The sequence below is a fragment of the Monodon monoceros genome, unplaced genomic scaffold, assembly GCF_005190385.1.
Source record: "Monodon monoceros isolate NGI ecotype Baffin Bay Population unplaced genomic scaffold, NGI_Narwhal_1 Super_Scaffold_14, whole genome shotgun sequence".
NCBI classification, from domain to species: Eukaryota; Metazoa; Chordata; class Mammalia; order Artiodactyla; family Monodontidae; genus Monodon; species Monodon monoceros.
Genome location: NW_021703770.1, coordinates 35,176,181 through 35,202,636, shown reverse-complemented (window position 1 = coordinate 35,202,636; position 26,456 = coordinate 35,176,181). Strand labels below are relative to the sequence as shown.

General features: G+C 37.9%; 1 protein-coding gene across 1 annotated transcript in view; it reads right to left on the bottom strand.

The window, feature by feature from the left end:
• STK3 (serine/threonine kinase 3) overlaps window positions 1-26,456 on the bottom strand; it is a 324,871-nt gene that overhangs the window by 80,445 nt on the left and 217,970 nt on the right. The window contains exon 9 of the mRNA XM_029222626.1: window positions 12,304-12,496. Within this exon, the coding sequence (XP_029078459.1) occupies window positions 12,304-12,496 (193 nt within the window). The remainder of the gene's footprint in view (window positions 1-12,303; window positions 12,497-26,456) is intronic.

Below are 26,456 nucleotides of genomic sequence, written 5' to 3'. Positions count from 1 at the left end.
TGTTTGTTTTTTCGATATTGAGCTGCATGACCTGCTTGTATATTTTGGAGATTAATCCTTTGTCAGTTGCTTTCTTTGCAAATACTTTCTATCATTCTGAGGGTTGTAGTTTGTTCTTGTTTATGGTTTCCTTTGCTGTGCAAAACCTTTTAAGTTTCATTAGGTCCCATTTGTTTATTTTTATTTACATTTCTCTAGGAGGTGGGTCAAAAAGGATCTTGCTGTGATTTATATCATAGAGTGTTCTGCCTATGTTTTCCTCTAAGAGTTTTATAGTGTCTGGCCTTACATTTAGGTCTTTAATCCATTTTGAGTTTATTTTTGTGTATGGTGTTAGGCAGTGTTCTAATTTCATTATTTTACGTGTAGCTGTCCAGTTTCTGAGCACCACTTATTGAAGAGGCTGTCTTTTCTCCATTGTATATTCTTGCCTCCTTTATAAAAAAATAAGGTGACCATATGTGTGTGGGTTTATCTCTGGGCTTTCTATCCTGTTCCACTGAACTATATTTCTCTTTTTGTGCCAGTACCATACTGTCTTGATTACTGTAGCTTTGTAGTATAGTCTGAAGTCAGGGAGCCTGATTCCTCCAGCTGCATTTTTCTTTCTCAAGATTGCTTTGGCTATTCGGGGTCTTTTGTGTTTCCATACAAATTGTGAAATTTTTTGTTCTAGATCTGTGAAAAATCCCATTGGTAGTTTGATAGGGATTGCACTGAAACTGTAGATTGCTTTGGGTACTATAGTCATTTTCACAATGTTGATTCCTCCAATCCAAGAACATGGTATATCTCTCCATCTGTTTGTATCATCTTTAATTTTTTTCATCAGTGTCTTATGGTTTTCTGCATACAGGTCTTTTGTCTCCTTAGGTAGGTTTATTCCTAGGTATTTTATTCTTTTTCTTGCAATGGTGAATGGAAGTGTTTCCTTAATTACTCTTTCAGATTTTTCATCATTAGTGTATACGAATGCAAGAGATTTCTGTGCATTAATTTTGTATCCTGCTACTTTACCAAATTCATTGATTAGCTCTAGTAGTTTTCTGGTAGCATCTTTAGGATTCTCTATGTATAGTATCACGTCATCTGCAAACAGTGACAGTTTTACTTCTTCTTTTTCAATCTGGATTCCTTTTATTTCATTATCTTCTCTGATTGCTGTGGCTAGAACTTCCAAAACTATGTTGAATAATAGTGGTGAGAGTGAGCAACCTTGTCCTGTTCCTGATCTTAGTGGAAATGGTTTCAGTTTTTCACCATTGAGGACGATGTTGGCTGTGGGTTTGTCATATATGGCCTTTATTATGTTGAAAAAAGTTCCCTCTAAGCCTACTTTCTGGAGGGTTTTTATCATAAATGGGTGTTGAATTTTGTTGAAAGCTTTCTCTGCATCGATTGAGATGATCATATGGTTCTTCTCCTTCAATTTGTTAATATTGTGTATCACGTTGATTGATTTGCGTATATTGAAGAATCCTTGCATTTCTGGGATAAACCCCACTTGATCATGGTGTATGATCCTTTTAATGTGCTGTTGGATTCTGTTTGCTAGTATTTTGTTGTGGATTGTTGCATCTATGTTCTTCAATATTGGCCTGTAGTTTTCTTTTTCTGTGACATCTTTGCCTGATTTTGGTATCAGGGTGATGGTGCCCTCATAGAATGGGTTTGGGAGTGTTCCTCCCTCTGCTATATTTTGGAAGAGTTTGAGAAGCATAGGTGTTAGCTCTTCTCTAAATGTTTGCTAGAATTCGCCCGTCAAGCCATCTGGTCCTGGGCTTTTATTCGTTGGAAGCTTTTTAATCACAGTTTCAATTTCACAATTTTTTTTGTAATTGGTCTGTTCATATTTTCTATTTCTTCCTGATTCAGTCTCAGAAGGTTGTGCTTTTCTAAGAATTTGTCTATTTCTTCCAGGTTGTCCATTTTATTGGCATATAGTTGCTTGCAGTAATATCTCATGATGCTTTGTATTTCTGCAGTGTCAGTTGTTACTTCTCCGTCTTCATTTCTAATTCTATTGATTTGAGTCTTCTCCCTTTTTTCTTGATGAGTCTAGCTAATGGTTTATCAATTTTATCTTCTTGAAGAACCGGCTTTTAGTTTTATTGATCTTTGCTATTGTTTCCTTTGTTTCTGTTTCATTTATTTCTGCTCGGATCTTTATGATTTCTTTCCTTCTGCTAACTTTGGGGGTTTTTTTTGTTCTTCTTTCTGTAATTGCTTTAGGTGTATGGTTAGGTTGTTTATTTGAGATGCTTCGTGTTTCTTGAGGTACGACTGTATTGCTATAAACTTCCCTCTTAAAACTGCTTTTGCTGCATCCCATAGGTATTGGGTTGTCGTGTTTTCATTGTCATTTGTTTCTAGGTATTTTTGGATTTTCTCTTTAATTTCTCCTGTGATCTCTTGGTTATTTAGTAGTGTACTGTTTAGCCTCCATGTGTTTGTATTTTTTACAGATTTTTTTCCTGTAATTGATATCTAGTCTCATAGTGCTGTGGTTGGAAAAGATACTTGATACGATTTCAATTTTCTTAAATTTACCAAGGCTTGATTTGTGACCCAAGATATGATCTATCCTGGAGGATGTTCCATGAGCACTTGAGAGGAAAATGTATTCTGTTGTTTTTGGATGGAATGTCCCATAAATATCAATTAAGTCCATCTTGCTTAATGTGTCATTTAAAGCTTGCTTTTCCTTATTTATTTTCATTTTGTATGATCTGTCCATTGGTGAAAATGGGGTGTTAAAGTCCCCTACTATTATTGTGTTACTGTCAATTTCCCCTTTATAGCTGTTAGCATTTGCCTTATGTATTGAGGTGCTCCTATGTTGGGTACATAAATATTTGCAACTTTTATATCTTCTTCTTGGATTGATCCCTTGATCATTATGTAGTGTCCTTCTTTGTCTCTTGTAATAGTCTTTATTTTAAAGTCGATTTTGTTTGATATGAGAATTGTTACTCCAGCTTTCTTTTGATTTCCATTTGCATGTAATATCTTTTTCCAGCCCCTCACTTTCAGTGTGTATGTGTCCCTAGGTCTGAAGTGGGTCTCTTGTAGACAGCATATACATGGGTCTTTTTTTGTATCCATTCATCCAGTCCATGTCTTTTAGTTGGAGCATTTAAACCATTTACATTTAAGGTAGTTATCGATATGTATGTTCCTAATACCGTTTTCTTAATTGTTTGGGGTTTGTTATTGTAGGTCTTTTCCTCCTCCTGTGTTTCCTGCCTAGAGCAGTTAATTTAGCACTTGTTGTAATGCCGGTTTGGTGGTGCTGAATTCTCTTAGCCTTTGCTTGTCTGTAAAGGTTTTAATTTCTCCATCGAGTCTGAATGAGATCCTTACTGGGTAATCTTGGTTGTAGGTTTTTCCCTTTCATCTCTTTAACTATGTCCTGCCACTCCCTTCTGGCTTGCAGAGTTTCTGCTGAAAGAACAGCTGTTAACCTTATGGGGATTCCCTTGTATGTTATTTGTTGCTTTTCCCTTGCTGCTTTTAATGTTTTTTCTTTTTATTTAATTTGTTATAGTTCGATTAGTATGTGCCTTGGCGTGTTTCTCCTTGGATTTATCCTGTATGGAACTCTCTGCACTTCCTGGACTTGATTCACTATTTCCTTTCCCATGTTAGGGAAGTTTTCAACTGTAATCTCTTCAAATATTTCCTCAGATCCTTTCTTTTTCTCTTCTTCTTCTGGGACCCCTATAATTCGAATGTTGGTGTGTTTAATGTTGTCCCAGAGGTCTCTGAGAGTGTCCTCAATTCTTTTCATTCTTTTTTCTTTATTCTGCTCTGCGGTAGTTATTTCCACTATTTTATCTTTCAGGTCACGTATCCGTTCTTCTGCCTCTGTTTCTCTGCTATTGATTCCTTGTAGAGAATTTTTAATTTCACTTATTGTGTTGTTCATCATTGTTTGTTTGCTCTTTGGTTCTTCTAGGTCCTTGTTCAACGTGTCTTGTATTTTCTACATTCTATTTCCAAGATTTTGGATCATCTGTACTATCATTACTTTGAATTCTTTTTCAGGTAGACTGTGTATTTCCTCTTCATTTGTTTGGTCTGGTGGGTTTTTACCTTGCTCCTTCATCTGTTGTGTATTTCTCTGTCTTCCCATTTTGCTTACTTACTGTGTTTGGGGTCTCTCTTTCACAGGCTACAGGTTCGTAGTTCCCTTTGTTTTTGGTGTCTGCCCCCAGTGGGTAAGGTTGGTTCAGTGGGTTGTAAAGGCTTCCTGGTGGAGGGGACTGGTCCCTGTGTTCTGGTGGGTGGGGCTGGATCCTGTCTTTCTGGCGGGCAGGGCTGCATCTGGTGGTGTGTTTTGGGGTGTCTGTGAACTTAGTGTGATTTTAGGCTGCCTCTCTGCTAATGGGTGGGGGTTGTGTTCCAGTCTTGCTAGCTGTTTGGCATGGGGCATCCAGCACTGGAGCTTGCTGGCCATTGGGTGGAGTTGGGTCTTAGCATTGAGACGGATATCTGGGAGAGCTCGTGCCGAATGATATTACATGGAGCCGGGAGGTCTCTGGTGGTCCAATGTCCTGAACTCAGCTCTCGCACCTCAGAGGCTCAGGCCTGACACCCAGCCAGAGCACCAAGACCCTGTCAGCCACACAGCTCAGAAGAGAAGAGAGAAAAAAAGAAAGAAAAAAAATTTAAAGAAAAATTAAATAAAATAGAATAATTAAAATAAAAAAATATTAAAATTAAAAAAATTAAAAAGTTACCAAAGAAAAAAAAAAGAAGAGAGCAACCAAACCAATAAACAAATCAACCAATGATAACAAGCGCTAAAAACTATACTAAGATAAACATAAAAATCAGAAACCAGTCAGTCGCAGACAGCAAACCCCAAGTCTACAGTTGCTCCCAAAGTCCACCGCCTCAATTCTGGGTTGATTCGTTGTCTATTCAGGTATTCCACAGATGCAGGTACCTCAAGTTCACTGTGGCAATTTAATCTGCTGCTCCTGAGGCTGCATGGAGAGGTTTCCCTTTCTCTTCTTTGTTCGCGCAGCTCCTGGGGTTCAGCTTTGGTTTTGGCCCTGCCTCTGCATGTAGGTTGCTCTCAGGCTTCTGTTCCCACCCAGACAGGCTGGGGTTAAAGCAGCAGCTGATTAGGGGGCTCTGGCTCACTTAGGCTGTGGGGAGGGAGGGGTACGGTAGTTATAATTGGAATGCAGGGCGAGCCTGCCGCAGCAGAGGCCAGCGTGACATTGCAACAGCCTGAGGCGCGCTATGTGTTCTCCCGGGGAAGTTGTCCCTGGATCATGGGACCCTGCGCAGGCTCCCGGGGGCGGGGGCGTGTGGATAGTGACCTGTGCTTTTACACAGGGTTCTTGGTGGCTGCAGCAACAGTGTTTGCGTTTCATGCCCTCTCTGTTGTCCGAGCTGATAGCCATGGCTCACACCCGTCTCTGGAGCTCGTTTAGGGGGCGCTCTGCCTTCTGTGGGAAGACAGGGAAGGAATCCCCTCTCCTCATGCACCCTGAAACAATGGTCTCTTGCCTCTTAGGCAGGTCCAGAGCTTTTCACAGACTCCCTCCCGGCTAGCTGTGGTGCGCTAGCCCCCTTCAGGCTGTGTTCATGCAGCCAACCCCAGTCCTCTCCCTGGGATCTGACCTCCAAAGCCCGAGCCTCAGCTCCCAGCCCCCGCCCGCCCCGGTGGGTGAGCAGACAAGCCTCTCAGGCTGGTGAGTGCAGGTCAGCACCGATCCTCTGTGCGGGAATCTCTCTGCTTTGCCCTCTGCACCCCTGTTGCTGTGCTCTCCTCCGTGGCTCCGAAGCTTTCCCCCACTCCTGCCCAAGCCCCCGTCTCCACCAGTGAAGGGGCTTCCTAGTATGTGGAAACTTTTCCTCCTTCACAGATCCCTCCCGGAAGTGCAGGTCCCGTCCCTATTCCTTTGTCTCTGTTTTTTCTTTTGCCCTACCCAGGTACGTGGGGGAGTTTCTTACCTTTTGGGAGGTCTGAGGTCTTCTGCCAGTATCCAGGAGTGTTCTGTAGGAGTTGTTCCACATGTAGATGTATTTCTCATGTATTTGTGGGGAGGAAGGTGATCTCCACATCTTACTCCTCCTCCTCCCTCTACCCATTCTTAATATTCTCTACCCATTCTTAATATAACATGGTCTCCATCTACTTTACCATCTGGCTTACTGTCTATGTGCTCTGCTGTGTCTCCATCCTTCCAAAATACAACAGGTGAGTTCTAGGTACTGACAGCACAGTAAAGCTGCTTATTTCCTCGTTCTAAAAAGTGGTTATCAGTCCTAGCTGCACCTCAGAAGTACTTGTAGCGTTTTATTGTTTTGATATTTTAGTTTTTTTGTTAAATAGAGATGCACAGGCCCTGCTCTGGTCTGCAGAGCCAGCATCTCTACGGGGCTACTGCTATGAGGTACACTTGTGAGGTGAGTTAGCTTGAGCCAAGAGCAGGGTTTATCTCTTAAATCAAGCCTACTGCTCCAACCTGAGGAGGCCTCTTAAGCTCCTGATTCTGCCTTAGAATGCACTTTTCTTTTCCTCCACTTCATGTCATTTGTAATTCTAATGGACTTTCATTCTACAGCTTCATCCAAATTTCTGTAAAACAATGTTGAGCTAGCTAGGGCTGAGACCTAGGCCCTATGCCACACAAGGAGAAATCTTTTCATTGACAGCAATCTGTTATTAAACACCACAGCTGACTGAAATTTAGCAACCACTGCCATTGCCTCTGGTGAGCCTTCTGATTGTACAGGCTAGAAAGCTAAATGCTGCATTTCCTAGAACACCCTGCACCTAGAGTCCTAGGTAAGTGTACTTTCTCACAACTGGGAAGGCAAGAAGTGAGGAGGAGACCATGAGCCTGCTACCTCAGCTATTTCCTCTGGGCAGCACAGCTATGCAGACAAGGGTTTTTTTTACAGCAGCCTTCCAGCATCCAGTCACCAGACTCACAGGTGCTAATAGGTGGCTGCAGTCTCAGTGGTGGCTTTCTAATCCCTGAAGAGCAACAGGGATTGATCTCAATCTGTATTACTGAACTCAGTAGTGCCAAAGGCAACCTCTGGATTCACTATCTTCCTGACTGTAGTAGTAGTAGCTCTATAAGGCTCACTTTTGTGGTAGTGTGGGAGTCGTTCCTAGGAGGCCTAGCCTACACAGCCCTCTCCTCCAAACTTTCCACTGGTTTTGTTAATAGCCACACCTCTGACTTAAATCTTTTTATGTTTAAAACGCCTAGAGTAGTTTCTGTCCTCCAATAAACCCCAAATGATATAAGCCTATAAGTGTGTAACTGTTCAACCCTCGTAACAGAACCATCAGCTAGGTCATACTACATAGTGCCTACAAGGATATCATCAAAGATCTTGTCAAATACTTTCCCCAAATCATAAAACACAATACCCAAACCTAGCAGTTTCGCAATGCTATCAAAAAAGGAAATCACATTATTCTGATATGATTTGTTCCCAGTAACCTATGCTAACTTATAATTCAGGTCTCCTTCCCTAAAGGACTCACGAATGTTCTAGACTTCTGCCCAAGGGGATGTCAAGCTCACCGGCCCACAGTAATGATGTGATTTGGGGGTCAAACCTGGGTCTGTATATTGGGTCCACCACTTACTTGCTATGAAATCTTTGACAAGTCACTTCACATTCCCAAGTCTCAGTTTCCTTAGTGGCAAATGATAGTGACAATGTTACTTTACAGAGTCCTTGTGAGAAGTTAGTGAGATAATGTATGCAAAGTCCCAAGCACAATGTTTGGCCCACACTAGACACACAATTAATGATAGCTATAACCTGAGAAATTTACCTTTTATTCTCTCTTCTAAAAATAATAAATAAATAAAAATTAACTCTTTCATGCTTACATGGCACTTTCCTCATTTTCTCAAAAACACATCAAACTTCACAAACAGTGGAATACAGTTCTCTCACCTGCAAGTTATCTCAACACATTACTGATCATACTCCTAGCCAGGAGATATCAAATCAGCTGAGTGCTCCTTTACCATTTCCTCACCTTGCCATTCAAATGACTTGTATTCATGTTTGTGGTATTCTCTTCATTTTCGAGATCATTATTCTCTATAGAACCTCTCTGGCTATCGTACTGGATAAAGAGAGATGGAGCAAGGTCGTGGAGGAGGCAGAGAAAGGTACGAGCAAGAGTCTGCCCTGTGAAGGAAGAGACCAGAGCTGCTGGATGGCTCAGTATCTCCACTCCCAGTCCCAGGAAGATCAGGTCTCCTTCACTGCACGAGGGAAGCAGGGCTGGGCTCTCCAGATGCTCCAGCTTCCCAAGTTGTTGGAAGGACAAACTGACATAGCAGGCACGTGGAGATTAGCTGAAACCATGAAACAGAGCTGCTAACCTGACTGGAGAGTGTGGCACTTCCTTAAATACTAACAGAGATAGTTTCCCCTTAGGGTAACTACAGGTACCAATCCAGCTCCAGCTCTGAAAGGCTAGAAAGTTCCACCATAGAAACAGAGCAGATCTGAACAAGATAAAAGGCCCCAGTTTTTTCTTTGCTGAAACAATTGCTCTTCCAGAGTTACCCACAAAGAAATAATCTCTACTAACTCATCAATTTAATGACAATGGATTCCTGACCTGGTCCTAATCTATTCCTTCAGGATAAAAAATCCTAAATGTTGATTTCCTTAATGACAACCAACCTGCTTAAACCTCATAATTCCAACTGGCCTAGACTAGTCTGGATAAAGTATAACATATAAGGAAGTAGAGTCCCATGTGTAAATATTGGTTGATGTCAGATTGTGAAAGACCTGGGTTACCAAGCTGAAACCTGGACGTTACATGGGTAATGAGATCCCAGGGAAATGGGAATGGGAAGAGGGGGAGTGGGAGAGAGATGGTAAAAATAATGCCATCATCGCTGAAAATAAGTTTGGAGAGTTCTTTGGACATGCTCTCCAGGTCTATGCCCGTTTTGTAAAAAGTAGATCAAATTTTGAATATTTCTTGTCATTTTACTCCAGTTCCCTTCAAAAGCTCTTTTAATAATTTTGCTTCCTAGGCACTTCCCTGGTGGTGCAGTGGTTAAGAATCCCCTTGCCAATGCAGGGGACACGGGTTCGAGCCCTGGCCTGGGAAGATCCCACATGCCACAGAGCGACTAAGCCCGTGCACCACAACTACTGAGCCTGCGCTCTAGAGCCCACGAGCCACAACTACTGCAGCCTGCGTGCCTAGAGCCTGTGCCCTGCAACAACGAGAAGCCCGCACACGGCCACAAAGAGCAGCCCCCGCTCGCTGCAACTAGAGAAAGCCCGTGCACAGCAACGAAGACCCAATGCAGCCAAAAAATAAATTAATTTTTTAAAAAAATAATAACTTTGCTTCCTAGAGTCAAATCACCACACTTTTCAGAGGTAAGGAAAACAGGTCTGTAATTTCCAGCTTCACAGATAAAGGTATAAAAAATTATGCAAACATAATTTAAACTGACAAGAATATTAAATCAGGCAACTCTTTTGAAACTCCAAAGGAAAAGGTGATGGAAATCAGTATATTCAGCACACAGTATAACATTCTAGAGATTTTAGAAAATTAAAAATAATATAATGCTATAATCTTTTAGGGAATAAAAAATATATATATAAAATCATTTTAGGGAAGAAAAATGCTAAAGACACATTAGCAAATGGGGCTTCCACTAATGTAACATAACCTAAGAGCTCATACCAACGCATCTAAGACGTTTTAAAGAAGATTTAGATCATGAGGAAACACAAAACTAAAACTAAAAGTAATTATGTGGTTTCATAGAAAGTAAGTTCTGCCTCAATAACTTCTTTACACTCTATACTATTGCTATACTACAGTATGACAAAACCTGGGGGGTTACACTAACATCATTTGGTTCGATTTTTGGAAACATGGAAGTCCCACATTATAACAGAATGATGTCTAAATGGCGGAAACTTAAAATACAAGGGAAGTTGTTTCATGGGATTTAAAACTTGCTAAAGCATATAAAACAATCACAGGGGGCTTCCCTGGTGGCGCAGTGGTTGAGAGTCCGCCTGCCGATGCAGGGGACACGGGTTCGTGCCCCGGTCCGGGAAGATCCCACATGCCGCGGAGCAGCTGGGCCCGTGAGCCATGGCCGCTGAGCCTGCGCATCCGGAGCCTGTGCTCCACAACGGGAGAGGCCACAGCAGTGAGAGGCCCGCGTACCGCAAAAGAAAAACAAACAAAAAAAACAACCACAGGGAACTCTACTTAATGCACTGTAGGGTCCTAAATGGAGAGGATATATCTGTATGTATGGCTGATTCATGTTGCTGTGCAGTAGAAGCTAACACAACATTGTAAAGCAACTACAGTCCAATAAAAAATAATTAGAAAAATAAAAATAAAATAAATAAAGCATATAAAACAACTACATAAACCACTATCTGCTCATTTTAAAAATGAGCTTTTAATAAAATCTCTGTGACCAAAAAAATCATACTTAGGACATAAAATTATGACATAAATTGAATGATTTCTGTGGCTGTCAAAGCTGCAAGTCATTACATGAAATATGTGGAAATCTGTGCTATAATTTTAAAGCATGAGGTCTGATAAATCATTATCACATATCTCTTCCTTGAAATATAACAATCTAACATGAATTCAATTCCATAAATACTCATTTTTAAACCACTGCTTAAATGCTGATGTTCAACTATATTGACTACATGGAAAAAGTTGTTTATGTAGTTTCATAGGAAACTCAGTAGCTCTCTAAAGATAGAACAAAGCACCCAGTGATCTTCTAACTGGTCTGTTAAGAATCATAAAACTTGACTAAAAGAATTTTATCAGCTGCGGAAAAGTGATGCTACATGCTGATGGGAAATGTGTTGTAAATGATCTTATCTGTCTTTCTGATCTGCAAGGCATATGACTTGTACCCTAACACTAGCTAGCTTTGGAGGCCACAAGACCATTCAATGTAGTTGGGTGAGCATGTTATGGATGCAGAAGCCCTATTCTAGTAATATGCCCAGCTAGGAATCCAAGTCTTAGACTGCTTTTCAGGGCAAAGGCTCAAGAAACCTATCAGCGTGGGAGATAAAAAAAATTCACTCCCCTCTCCTCCTTCCCACCCAGGATTAACTATGTGGCAATCTGTTTTCATCTTGTGCTTCTCGGCCCTCTCTTTCAAAGTATACAACCATAATGGGCTATGTATACTAAGAAATGTGAAGAAAGCAACGGCAGTGAGCCAAATGACTTGAAGCTATGAGGTAAGACTTATCAAGCCGACTCACAGGGAGAGTAGCAAAAAGAAAGGGGTAGGCAAAAAGAAAACAAAAATGTCAGAGAGGAAATTCCTACCTATATCCATTTTACCCTATCAGCAAATCACTTGACTCTTTATAACTTTCTAGGCTCTACAATGCAAGAAGTCATGTATTACAGCTTTTGTGCCGTGGAGAAGTAGTTCTGTGTAGTGAAAAACAGCTTTGTGCTTAGACTTTGAGATTGACCATAAAGGACTAGAGTGGTAGGGGGAAGAAAAAGGCCAGTAGGTATCAGGAGGTAATTAATCTGCTTTTGCCTATAACTGAAAAATCACAATGTCCTTCATTGTTAACTGTAATCTTAAAGAGCCATATTTATACAAAAAGAAATGCTAGCCTGTGAAAGTATCTCTGTCTTCATCACTCTGTAAGCAACGGAGATCAGAGAGAACGCCTTAATTGTCATTTCAGCCCTGAAGCGCCCCTGGCACTGTGCCTAGCACACGACAAGCAGTAGTAAACATGCACTGAACTGAATTTTCTGCATGAGTATCCCTGTCTCTTGATTCTTCTTTCTAGTGTTTCTTCTTTTCCCACCTTATAGCCCTTATTTCTTCCCTTGGCTTGCTTCCCTCTGTCACTGCAGCTTAACTGATAACTTAGACAACATGAAATAATATTATGTTGTATTATTTGGAACAGAATTTTAGGTTCACGTTTTTAATTGGAAAAGTAAATGTTAGGAACGCTATCTTTTTATCTCAAAAAATACTTTAGAAATTAAATTATGGGTTAGCATCCTTCAACCAAAAAAAAGTTCCATAACACTAAGTTAAAGACGTGCTACTTTCTGCTATATTAAAAGAATTTTTGAAAATTCATTTGAGCCATATTCCTTTCACTGTTAAATAAAGCCAAGAAACAAAATTTTCCACAACTGGCTATAACAAGCAACACAGAACTATCCTGCTTTCTATAGAAGTATACTCTCAAAACAGAAAATTAATATTCAATGGGGAAGAAAAAGCCACATACTTTTCATAGTTCCATCTTCTTCTTCCTCATCCTCACTGTTTATAACCATGGTCCCCAAGTCAGATTCTAACATTGTGCTATTATGTTCAATCATGGTCTGGGCCCCTTCACTCATCGTGCTTGTGGCCCGCATGGTGCCCACGCTTTCCGAGCTAGTCTTCACCATGGTGTGGGAGTCCAGCTCATCTTCATCCTGCAAACAAAACACTGCAGTGAAGGAAGACTTTTCTAACACAGATGGGTATCTTACGATACTATGAACATATTATATTTTAATAATGAAAAATACCACTATCACTACTAATTTTAATGTAAGGACATAAATACAGTGTTATCATAAGACCCAAAAGTTATCCAAAATAACCTAGAGCTTTAGGTAACTGAAGCTCAAGCAACAGAAATTGTTTGATGAAATAGCAGGCTGCTAGTTGTTCTTAAAATAAGGATTAAGACAGGAAAATTATTAACAAAGGATATATAACAAAATAAACAAAAGAGAGCACATTAAAGACAGAACATGTTGGCACTATTATAACAGATTTAACAATGTTTATAACTTTGTACAAAAGCCATTGGCTTTTTAAAAATTATGATAAATATACATAACATAAAATTTACCATTTTAAGCATTTTTCAGTGCACAGTTCTGTGGCATTAAGTACATTCACAGTGTTGTCCAAGTTGTCCAATCATCATCAATATCCTTTTCGAGAAATTTTTCATTATCTCAAACAGAAATTCTGTACCCATCAAAAACTAACTCCTTATTACTTCCTTCAGCCAATCCCTGGTAACCTCTATTCTACTTTCTGTTACTATGAACTCACCTATTCCAGGTACCTCATAAAAGTAGAAGCATGTCTTTTGCATCTTTTGTGTCTGGCTTATTTCACTTAGCATGTTTTCAAGGTTCATCCGTGTTGTACCAGATGTCAGAATCTCATTCCTTTTTAAGACTGAATGATATTCCATTGCATGTACACACACACACACACACACACACACCCCTTTTATTTACCCATTCATTTGTTAATGGACATTAAGGTGTTTACACCTTTTGGTTATTATGAATAATGTTCTGAACACTGGTATATAAGTATCTACAGATAGATGGTCCCCGACTTATGATGGTCCGACTTAGGATTTTTCAACGTTACAACCGTACAAACGAGATACACATTGAGTAGAAACCGTACTTCGAATTTTGAACTTTTCCTGGGCTAGCAATATGCAGTACGATACTCTCCTGATGCTGGGCAACAGCAGCAAGCTGCAGCTCCATCAGCCACGTGATCAGGGATGTAAACAACCCATACATTTACAACAATTCTGTACCCATACAACCATTCTGTGTTTCACTTTCAGTATAGTATTCAAGGAATTACGTGAGATTCCACACTGTTATAAAATAGGCTTTGTGTTCGATGATTTTGTCAGACTGTAGGTTAATTTAAGTGTTCTGAGCACATTTAAGGTAGGCTAGACTAAGCTATGTTTTTCGGTAGGTTAGGTGTATTAAATACATTTTCAACTTAACGATATTTTCAACTAAAGATGAGCTTATCGGGACGTAACCCCATCATAATTTAAGGAAGGTCTGTATTTGAGTCCCTGCTTTCAATTCTTTTGGGTGTATGCCTAGAAGTGCAATTTATATCAAATGGTAATTCTCAATTTTGGGGGGAACTGTCAAAACGTTTTCCACATTGGCCACACCATTTTACATTCCAACAGTGTACAGGGTTCCAACTTATCCACATCCTCACCAACACTTGTTATTTTCCCTTTTTTTTTTCTTTTTGAGAACAGACATCCTAATGGATGTGTGGTATCTCATTGTGGCTTGATTTGCATTTCCCTAATAACTAGTGATATTGCACATCTTTTCATGTGCTTATTGGCCACTTGTGTATTTCTTTGGAGAAATGTCTATTCAAGTCCTTTGCCCATTGTTGTTATAGATTGTTTTTTGTCGTTGAGCTGAAGCAGTTCACTTTATGTTCTGGATATTAATCTCTTATCAGATATATGATTTGCAAATATTTCTCTCCATTCTGTAGGTTGTCTTTTCACTCTCTTGATAGTTTCTTTGATACACAAATGCTTTTCATTTTGATGAACTCCAATTTATCTATTTTTTCTCTTTTGTTGCCTGTGCTTTTGTTGTCATATCCTAGCCATTGGCTTTTAAATGTAAATTCACAGAAGAATCAAGTCAGTAATGTAAGTATGAACCAAAAAATGCTCTTTAGAATGTTCACCAGAAGATAAACTGGAATAGGGCCATAAAACTAAACTAACAAATTCTGTTTGAGAAACCAAGCAATGTGCTATTTAGAAAAACTTGATCGTGTACTGAAATTAATTTATATCTATTCCACCTGAAGTAGAAACAAACAAACAAAACCTAAGTTCTGACAGAGGTCAAAATGCAAATACTGGAAAACAGGAACATCCATGTTGTTCTCAGCTGTTTGATAGCCCTCCTCATCCTCAACCTACAGGATAAATTCAGCATTATATCTCAAAGTCTTCTGCTCTTCTTTCATGAGCTTCTCTTCTTTTAGAAGACTTCTTCATTCTTATGCATTCAACTATCTAATATATTGAGGACTCCCAAATCCTGACATCTTTCTGACTTTACTTACTACTTAAATGCTTAATGATGTTTAAAACTCAACATTCTAAAAAATAAATAAATAAAAAATAAAATAAAACTCAACATTCTCAAACGAGATCATTTCATCCATCTCCTTGGCCCCCTCCAGTCTGCCTCCATCCCCGACAATAACCACTACAAAGCACAGTCATCTTCATTAGCTAACTGAGAGTAAAACTGCAATGTCTTTTGGGGGTTATTTTCTTTCATACCCTGTATACTATCAGTCAACAAGTTCTTCTTCAAAAAATTCTCTCTCAGCTCCATCTCTTCTTTTCCATTCCCACTGCTACTGAGTATATTCCTCCTTACCTCATGCCTGAGTTACTGCAGGAAGAGCACCCTGACCTCCTAGAATCAGACAGATGTTAGTTCAAATCCTGGCTCAACTCACTTAGTAGCCTTAAGACCTTTAGGGAACCTATTTAAACTCTCTGAACTTTAGTTTCTTTCATTGGTGTTATGATGATTAAATGAGAAAAGGTATGTAAAATGCTTGCATGCTACTAGGAATAAGGTAGTTTCACCCCTTCTTCAAAGTATACATACTATACCAATCTTTCTTGAATACTACTTGTATTATAATATTCTTCTACTGAAGAATCTATAATGGCTCCCAGTTCTTGCCTGCACTGAAAGCTAAACAAAGCTGCCTAGATTTTAATGTCCTCTATGTTATCTTATTTTACATGGCCAGTCCTGTTTTCCCATTGTTCACATATCATTCAATAGAGTCAGGCTGACCTCAACTGAGTCTCCAGCTGCCATAAACCCATATGCTCATTAAAGACTTCATCTTTGCTCACATCACATCTTCTTTTCTACCCAGGATGCTCTTTCCTAATTCATTTTAATTAAATCCTATCTAGTTCCAGATCAAGTATCTATTACCTTTATGGCAAATTCAGTCTTTATTAATTATCCTCTTTTCTAAACTTCTAGAATTTATAAAACCTGCATTACACACTTTTGCATTTAAATTATGATCTCATATTGTAACTGTTTCATAAAATCTTTTATAAATGTAAGTACCCATGGATAAGAGTGCCTTATAGTACTTCTGAATCTACTAAAGTGTTTCATTCAGTAGTCCACACACAGTAAGCATTCATTTATATACTTACTTTATCACAGAATTATAAAATCATGAATCTTTAATAATTCAACCCCTCATTTTATACATAAAAAACCAAGGCCCACAGAAAGTAAGAGACTTCCCCAAGGTCACACACCTACTTAAAAGTGAAGCTGGGACTAAGAAACTAGCTCCTTTATTTCTTAACCCATTATCCCAGCAAGTACATACACCTTACTTACATTTAAATTTTGATCTACTTGAATGCTTAAGTTAGAGGTGCAGGTTTACAGTTTTAAAAGCTTATGTCACCAGCTCCTACGCCCAAAGAGTCCCATACAAATTACTTGGTCCATCCTAGTCACGGCCACTGTCTTTTCTTGGACTATTAGAACAGCCTCCTGGCAGTTTTCACTGTTTCCCCTCTTGCCCCCGTTAGTCTCCCACATAACAGGCAGATGGATCCTTTCAAAAGACAAATCACATCATGTTACGCTCCTGCTCAAAACCCTGCTTTTGGCTTCCCATCACACTTACATTAAAGCCCAAAATCTTTATCATGGCCAAATGTGATCTGGCCCAGTAATATCTGCCAATCCTATCTCCTATCACATTCCTTCTCACTCACCAAGTTCCAGCCAGGCTGGCCTCCTTTGCTATTTCTTGTGCATTCTAAGCATGTTCCTCCTTGGGCTTTTAAATTGGCTGTTCTCTCAGCCTAGAATGCTCTTCTTTAAGACAGTTTTATTTTTTGCTTAACTCAGGTCTCCACTTAGATGTTAACCTCCTTAGTGATGCTTTTTCTGACCACCATTCCAAAATTGAAGTCCCCATCAATCTTTTATCCTTCTATATTCTTCATAGCCTGTACCTGGTTTTTCTACCAGTATAAGTTTGATAAAGGCAAAGAAACCTTCTTTTTCACAGATGAACGCTCAATGCTTAGAACATCTGGCATATATTAGGTACTTGATAAAAATTTATTTAATAAATGAAGCAATTCATATTTTTACCTAATTCATTCAACAAGCATTTATTGTAAACTTATGTCAAGGAGTGAACCAGGCATTGGAAATACAAAGATGAATAAGAAACGGTTTTGCTCCATTTTTGTTTTTTTAACAAGTCTGAAGTCTAAGAGAAACTGACATGTGAACAATAAATTACAAGGCAATTTGTTAAACACTGTAAGGAAAGTGTTGCCAAAGTACAATGGGAGTACCAAAAGTACAGCCTCTGACTCCACCTCTGTCAAATGAAGAAAGCCTCACAGAGGACACTGCCCTTAAATTAGGTCTTAAAGGATGAGAAGACTATAACATTTAACATATATACACAAGTGGGGGTGCTTTATATTAGAACTTCTTTTTTATAGCAGAACTACACTTAGACATCCCTTCTCAGCTTAGACACCCCGAGACTGAATTAGGTGTCATGCTTTTGTATTGCTATAGCACCTTGTGCTTATGCCCATCATACACTTATTACACAATTGTCTGTACCCCTGACTTGTCCAAATCTATTAAATAGACTCTAAAAGCTATTATAAGGGCAGTAACCAGATCTTGTTAACAGTTATATACCTGGTATCCAATACAAAGCCTTATTCTCATTACATAATCTATTATATTAATGTTAAATTATAGTTTAACATTATGAGTTAGTGCTAGAGCATAGAATGTTATGCAAGGTTCTACTGTAGAACTTTATTTAAACCGACTAATTATTTAAAACATAGAATGGCTATTAAAGAAACATCGGGAGGGAAAATAATACCGTTAATTAGAATTATTCAATTGATCACTTATCGAATAATGATAAAATAGTTATCATCAATGACTTAGAAGCACTATACTAAGGACTTTTTGTAGGTCACTCCTATTTAATCCTTTTATTAATTCTGTGAGATATTATTGTCCCCGTTGTGTAAATGATGAACCTGCAGTTCAAATGGGTTTAATAATTTGTCCAAGGTCATATAACAGATAAGTCAAAGGGCAAGGATTCTAACCAGGTTGTTTGATTCTAAAGCCCAATATCTAACTTCCAATTGTATAAGACTTCTAAATTTTAAATTATTTCTCAACTCTAGTTTAATTTATATTACAGGTTAGCTAGAGCATGCTTCATTTTGCTAAGTTAAGAGATGAAGAAACTGACATACACGTAAGTAAACTAATTTGCACTTGGTCAAAAAAGCTAATAAAAAAGGTTTTACTCTTTTTAGTAGACTCCACTAAGGAGGGAGGAAAAAAGTTGATTTTCTATCAGTTCTTTTAAAACTCTACTGCTAAGTTAATACCTTATTTTATCGTGGTTGCAAACCAGTTAATTCCCCAAACATTAAATCTGTTTTTATATGTGTGAGTCATTTATCTCTTATCCTTATAAGATTCAGTGCTGTGACCGTTAAATTTAACAAGAAACACAACATCTGGTTGGTGTGAAATAATACTTTAAAATTTTCTTGTATTCTAGATTAGACTTGAATCTATGCTGGGATAATGAAGCTTGCACCTCCGGATGCACATAACTGGCTTAATCTATAAAATTATAAAAGCACTAAATCAAGTTTGGAAGGGATCGTTTTCACTGCATATTATTTTCACTTACATAGTCACTTTGCTAAAGGATGTTAAACCAATTTACAAATTGACAGTAAAAAGAAAAACCAGTAATGAAAAAAATAATGAGCACTCAATTCACTAATGAGAGGGTGGCATCCAAACAGTAATTACTAAAGTATGGAAGGAATGAGAAGTTCTTTTTTATGAAATTAGCAAATCAAACACTAAAAATTTGGTGACGGTTTTGAAAACTTTTCAGTAACACTTTTTACTTCTTTAAATCATTAAGTCAAATTATTCTTAATATTTTAGATGATTGTTAAAATTTCCATTTGATACTTTAACATTTTCATAATAAAACAGTTATTTATAATGTTTTTCCAAAGTTATACTTCATTTATATATACTCTGTTACTCCTTACAAGAGAAAAGCAGAAGAAAAACATGTTGATACTTTATAGAAAAAGGTCTGCAGAGCAGATGCTTCCCCACTGTAGAAAGCGGCCAATTCCAGTAAGGAATACAATAGCATTTTCAATCAGTGGTCATCATGTGCCAGGAATGCAAAACAGAGTACTGACGATAATCCAGGTTATGAATCATAAAATCCACATGGAATACAAATATTTGAAAACATCATTAGGAAATCCTACTCCACTGCTAAGACAGATTTATGCTATAACAGTCTGAGAAATAATCAGAGCCTTTGCACTAGGTATCTTTACATTTGCAATATCTACCACCTTAAAGGATGTTCTAAATATTCAGCTACTATCTGACTGATTTAAAGGATATTAACACAAACATTTTAGAAAGCATTTGTCATTTCTAACATTAATGAGATAGACTATGCTTAGATAAATAGGTGTCTTTTTAATTTGAAATATTCTAATTATTTTCTCTTCCTGAAATGATATTAAATACTTCTTTATTACCTATACAATTACATAACAGTACATTATCAATACAGAACAGTGATCTTAGTGACACTGATTCAATTAGACACTCCTATTGGGTATGCATTCTACTACAGCATGAAAAAATTTATTTTTCAGGAAAAAAATGAATGTTTAAGACACATAAGTGAACCAATTATACAAAAAGTTGCATTATAGTGGTCTAGATATCTGTAAAACGTTTTAGAGGCGCTAATCAGGGATGGCACTGACAGCAAAGAATAATGTAACAAAACATACTACAAATACAAAACTGAGCTTTCAAGATAGTAAAGGAAATCTCCAAGAGCCCCAAACAACTAGGAACTAGAGTGAGAATAAGCTAAATCTGACCTTAGGGCTGCCATAGGGGCATGTGATGATGGGGGTGCGATGGTGATGGGTTATCCATTTTAATGGATAAAGGAAGGCAAGAGTCTTTGGGTTCTCTCCAAAGTAGAACTGAAACTCTTACATAAAATTGGGAATCTTGAAAGTCTACATCCTCAGTGAAAGGACAGACAAGAAAAAACGTACTCACAGATAAGGGAGATGACATATAAACTTGTCTGCCTCACCTGGGCTATAGGTAAAGATGAGGAATGGATATGGTGGGGGGTTTTCCCTTTAGGATGTACAGACATGGGTTTGGGTTTTCTAACATTACCCACATGGTCTGGGGAACCCCATGCTGAGAAATTAGTCGAATGCAGTCTCAGTATGGAAGCACCCCGGGTGTCTGATGAAAAATTAAAATCCACCCTAAAGGGACTCCTACTCAACCTTCAACCCAGAACTCACATCATTCTCAGAGATAAAATTCAACTAAACTTGAGCTTACAAAAAGACAAACAATGAATAAACAAGCTGCCAAGATGGATGGAAAAAAACACAGAATTAAGACTCACTTGCTCCTTAGAATTAAATTACTCCCCTTAGACAGCTGGATCTTTCTAAGATAAAAATTTCTAGGACCAAAATTAGGAAAGAGTAGACAGTGGCACCCTAGATTGTGAAAAACAAGCACAAAGGTAGAACTATTATGGCTGGAAGGGAAAGCGTTAAGTGAGTTGGGCTGCACTAAGGAATGGCCTACAGGTTACAGAGTGCTTTAAACACTGGGAGCCAGCATGCGCTGCTTGGCAGAGTGATGGGAACCTTGAGGACTAAAGGGTGAACTGGAGAAGGAGACTGAAGAAAGAGAGCCTGGAATCAGAAGGTTGTTACTGAAATCTAGATTTGAGGTGATTAGAGTCTGCGCTGACGTCTGGAGCCTGTGCTCCTCAACGGGAGGGGCCGCAGTGGTGAGAGGCCCGCGTACCGCCAAAAAAAAAAAAAAAAAAAGAATCCGCGCTGAAAAGGTCCTATACGAACCAGTTTAAATGACAAGTCCAATCTAAAAGAAGTCATGAAAGAAGAAACAACATATTCTAGAAACTTTCTGGACATCAAATACAATGAATCAAAAATAACTACAATATTCTGGACCTAAAGAGGCCAAACTGACCCTAAAGAGAAAACTGTAAAAGATTCTAATCTGAGTAGATGAAGACAGAAAATAAAATAGATAATGCCAGTTATTGATAACCAAAAAATGACTTAATGGAATTTGACACTTTAGCACATGATAAAGGCACTGAATTCTAGTGATTAATTTGTGGGGAAAGAGTCAAATAAGAAGTCAACACAGTCCAGCAGTTAAGAATCCGCCTTCCAACGCAGGGGACGCGGGTTTGATCCCTGATCCGGAAACTAAGATCCCACATGCCCGTGCGCTCTAGAGCCCACATGCTGCAACAACTGAGCCTGTGTGCTCTGTGCGCCACAACTAGAGAGAAGCCCACGCCCCACAATGAAGGATCCCGCATGCCACAACAGACCCCATGTGCAGCAACTAAGACTCAATGCAGCCAAATAAATAAAATGAAATATATATTTAAAAATTATTTTTTAAAAAAATGAAATCAACATGGCATGTGCAGTGCAACTTCAAGGAAATGAGCATAAAATTGGGGAAACCTGTGGCAGGTTTTACTTTTCTCCCCATGCAGAACTAAATCAGGTCTTGGTGGTTGTGCTCACATGCTAACCTATGTCAGTAAATAAATTTTAATCATTCTTGAGTTAGAAAAGGCAAAAATCAAAGGGAACTATTGTACATTTGCTTGTATGCCTCACATCATGGATGAGCCCTGTGTACCATTAAACTAAAGGCACTCTCTACTATAGCAAGGTGAAACTACTGATGTGACCCAACAGAGCATTCATTATCTTTAAATTCCACTTCCAAATCTGGTAAAGGATAGCACTTATCCATTGCCTCTGTTCTCAATACATCTGCAGTGTCTACTATTTCTGTGTTACAAGTGAAAGAGCCCACAGCAGAATCAACTGGTTAACTCGGTCGCATTCAGTACCATATTCAACCCAACTGAGCTAAGAACTACTGAGAAAACATCAGAAACATTCCCCTTCAAACTGCCATCCTTAAGCACTGTGGCAAAGTCTGACAGGTTTAAAAAAGTAATATATTGATATTCACCAATTAAATATTACTAAGACTTATAGTATGTGGAAACCTGTACAAAGAATGAACTTCCTTCCCACCGATATAAGTAGGTGTTCCTTCTACTTCACTGCAAAAGCAGCAGAAGAGCTTATACAGCTGCTGTCTTTGACATACCTATCTTTAACTAACAGAAACGTCTGCCTTCACGCATGCTAACCTTCTGCACGCTCATGGGCATGTTTTAAAGTTACATCAAAGCTTTCACGATCTCCGAAAGTCATTAACGACTTGTTCATCAGTACAACAAACCTAAATGGTGAGAAGGGTGTGGGCAGGACTTCAGAGGCTCCATGATGCAAGACTGTACAAGTTCCTGGCATTATATTAAAAGCTTCCAAACAAAAGATTATCTTACATCCCCTGTGCACAATACTGATATACAATAGAGTAAATTTAAAAAGTAAAAGCAACCTTAACCATGACTTCTCTTTTTTCTCTCACAGCCAAAAGCATGTCAAAGGATTAACAAAATATAAAGATTATAAAATCAAATATTTTAAAATAAAAATAACACCTTTAAAAACTGTTGTGTTGTTACAAGCAGTTTATAAAAAATCCACAAGAGGGCACCAAAGACAAAAGGCTAGAACAAATTCCATTAATTTGTGATTTACACAGATAAAACAGGTTCATAAAATATTATTTTATTTACTAACATACTATCAATACCTTTCAGAAACAGACTATTGGCCACTGATTTTTTTAAAAACTGATATATTTTAAAATACTATAGCCACTGCCATGTTATATTTTTATATAAGCAACATTTATGTTTCTTAAGGGACAGACTACATTCAGTAATCTCCCCAATGACTTGCATATAATAGCAGGAGCTCAGTGAACACTTGTTGATTCCACAAAATTGACAGAAACATACAACAGGAAATATCAAGTATTCGTGTCACTGCATTCTAAATTGCTTTCATATAAACAGATTTAGGATTGTATTATCTTATGTTCTTAGAACAAATAGAACTAACAGCCAATTTGTCTTTGAAAATAATTTCTTTTTATTATCCTTTCTTTCTCTTACTCCTTTTCTGCTCCATTATGGTCATGTTTAACAACAAACAGAAACTTTAATATATACTTAACAAAAGAAATCACTTGTACAAACTCAGAAATGGTAACATTATAAAATGACTTTAAGAAATCAGCTTCCAAAACATACAATTTAGAAGGAGACTGCCTGAATCACAATAAAATAACAATATTAATTTTAGCATGCAGTTACATTACTGAAACTCCTGATAACAAAAGACATTCTGGGGCAGAGAAATGCCAAGTCAAGGCAGCAAAAAACAAGCAATTACCCCCAAAACAAAATATTTATCACATGCTTGACTTAAGCATTGCTCCAGAAATACTTCATGTACCAGTATGTACCTTATTATTTTTAAATGCATATACTTTCTGTGTTGATGATAATCTTGTGGCACTATGCTGAATAATAAGGGGTTAAGTCAGTTAAACCCCATTATAAAGCAATTTTATACACATATTTATTGATTTCATAAATATTGATTAAATATTTATAAGTACCTACTGTGTGCAAGGCAGTGTGCTGAGATACAGTCTTTGTCTTTGAGAAATGTACAGGTTAGTGGAGAAAGTTAGAAAGTAGACATAAATACAGTGAGATAAGCATTGTCACAGAGCTAAACACAGATACCACGGGAGCACAGAGGAGCACTTGCCTGACCAAAGCCTTGGAGGAGTATCATGAAAAGTTCCCCCTTTCCAGAGGAATCAATGGCTGAGATGACTCCTGAAGGATAAGGAGTTACTCAGGCAAATGAGGGTGACCTAAGAAGTGGTCTAGCAGAAGCAGCAACTGATGCTTTTCTTTAGACACTTTTTGAGCAATCTCGCTTTTGCTTAAGGTTTAACCACCAAATGCAGAAAGCCTGCTGATTCTCCAACTGCCTGAGCGCTCTCCCTTGGGGTTCAAAACTGCATATCCAGCTGGCTGCCACAAAATGACTTTGATGACCCATGGACACGTCAAATTAAATAAGTTCTAAAATGATCTCATCTTACCCAGAAAGTTGCCCTGTAAAGAGTACTGCTGGAGAATACTTCAGCCACAATATGATAAGAGGTGGAGAGAGAGTATGATGAAGTGAAGACACAAAGGCTCTATTTTATCAAGAAGTCTGGTTATGAATAATTTGTTGTTGATTTCTTCTTTAGTTTTTTAACGGTCAAAATATAACTACATTTTAACACTGAGGAAACAGGCCCTAGAAGAAAGGGATAATGTGACTGACTGAAAAGGCCTACATAGACACGACTGTCTAGAAAATTTCAAAGAATCGACAAAAACCTCCTGGAACTATATAATAAGTGAATATAGCGAAGTCACGGGATACAAGGGCAATATAAAATATTCACTTGCTTTCTCTATACCAGGAATAAATAACTGGAATTTGGAATTAAAAAAAAATCTTTTAAGGCGCACACACACACACACAGAAAAACATGTTCAGTCTAAAAAAATATGTATAGAATCTGTGTGCACTGATGAGAAAAAGCAAAGATCTAAATAAACTGAGAGACATTCATGTTCACGGATTAAAAGACTCAAAATATGGTTAAGATATCATTTCTTCTTAACTTAATGTATAGCTTCAATTCAACCGCAATAAAAATTCTAGCAAGCTAACATGTAATTGTCAACAAAATGATTCTAAAGATTACATGGAAAGGAAAAAGGCCTAAAACAGCCAACACAATAATGAATAAGAAAAATAGTTTGAAGACTCAAATTTTTAGACTTCTATAAAATTACAGTAATCAAGACAGTGTAGTATTGGAAAAAGAATAGATACATATATCAGTGATAAATCAATGGAACAGAATAGAGAGCTCAGAAACAAACCCACACAAATACAGTCAACTAATCTTTGAAAAGGGCACAAAGGCAACTCAATGGAGAAAGGATAATCTTTTAAACAAAGGGTGCTGGAACAACCGGATGGCCATATGAAAAAAAATACAACCTAGACTTAGACCTCATGGCTTTCACAAAAATTAACTCTAAATAGATCATAGAACTTAATATAACATGCAAAACCAGAAAACTTCTGGAAGAAATCATAGGAGAAAATCTATGTTACCTTTAGTTTGGTGATGAGTTAAAGCATCAAAAGCAAGATCCATTGGAAAAAAAACAAAACCAAAAACCGATTGGTGATATTGAAACAAAAACTACTGCTCTATGAAAGACACCATTAGGAAAATGAAGATACAAGCCACAGACTGAGAAAATATTTGCAAAACACTACCTTATTTTAAAGGACTTGTGTCCAAAACACATGAACAACTCCTTAAAAATAAACAGTAAGAAAACTAAAAATGGGGAAAAGTACTGAATAGACATCTTGTCAAAGAAGATACATAAATGGCAAGTGAGCATATAAAAAGATGCCCAACACCTTTTGTCATTAGGAATTACAAGTTACACCAACAACAAGATACCACTAAATACTTGTTAGAATGTCTAAAATGCAAAAAAAAAACAAAAAACAAAACAAAACAAAAACTTGACAATATTAAGTGCTGGTGAACATGCTTAGCAACAGAAATTCTCATTCATTGGTGGAAATGCAAAAATGGTGTAACACTGGAATAGAGTTTGGTAGTTTCTTACAAAGCTAAACATATCATAAGATCTACCAATTACTGTCCTAGGTATTTACCCAACTGATTTGAAAATTTACATCCACACAAAAGCTGGCATGAAAATGTTTACAGCCACTTTATTCATAATTGCCAAAAGCTATAAATGACCACGATGTCCTTCAGTAGGTGAATGGATAAACAAATTGTGGTACATCCATCCAAAGGAATACTATTTTGGGAAAAAATGAGCTATTAAGCCACAAAAAGACATAGATGAATCTTAAATGCATATTGTTAAGTGAAAGAAGCCAGTACTGTTTGATTCAATTACATGATATGGAAAAGGCAGAACTACAGATGGTAAACAGATGAGCAACTGCAGAGGGCTTGGGGGTAGAGGGAGAGTTTAATAGGTGTAGCATAGGGATTTTTTCGGGTGGTGAAAATATTCTGCAGGATACTGCAGTGGTGAATACGTGACACCATGCATTTGTCGAAACTCACAGAAGTTTATACTATAAGGAGTGAACCTTACTTAATGTATGCAAATTTAAAAACATATTTCAGGTGGTCAAGAGATCCCAGGATGGAATGCAGAATGTGACACACACAACCTTGGAAGTGAGTGGAATCTGTAAGACTTAAAACAAAAAGCACTGTACATAAGCACCGTGCTCTACTTGATAAAGTTGTTCCCATGGGGATATGAGTTAATTCTGAAACC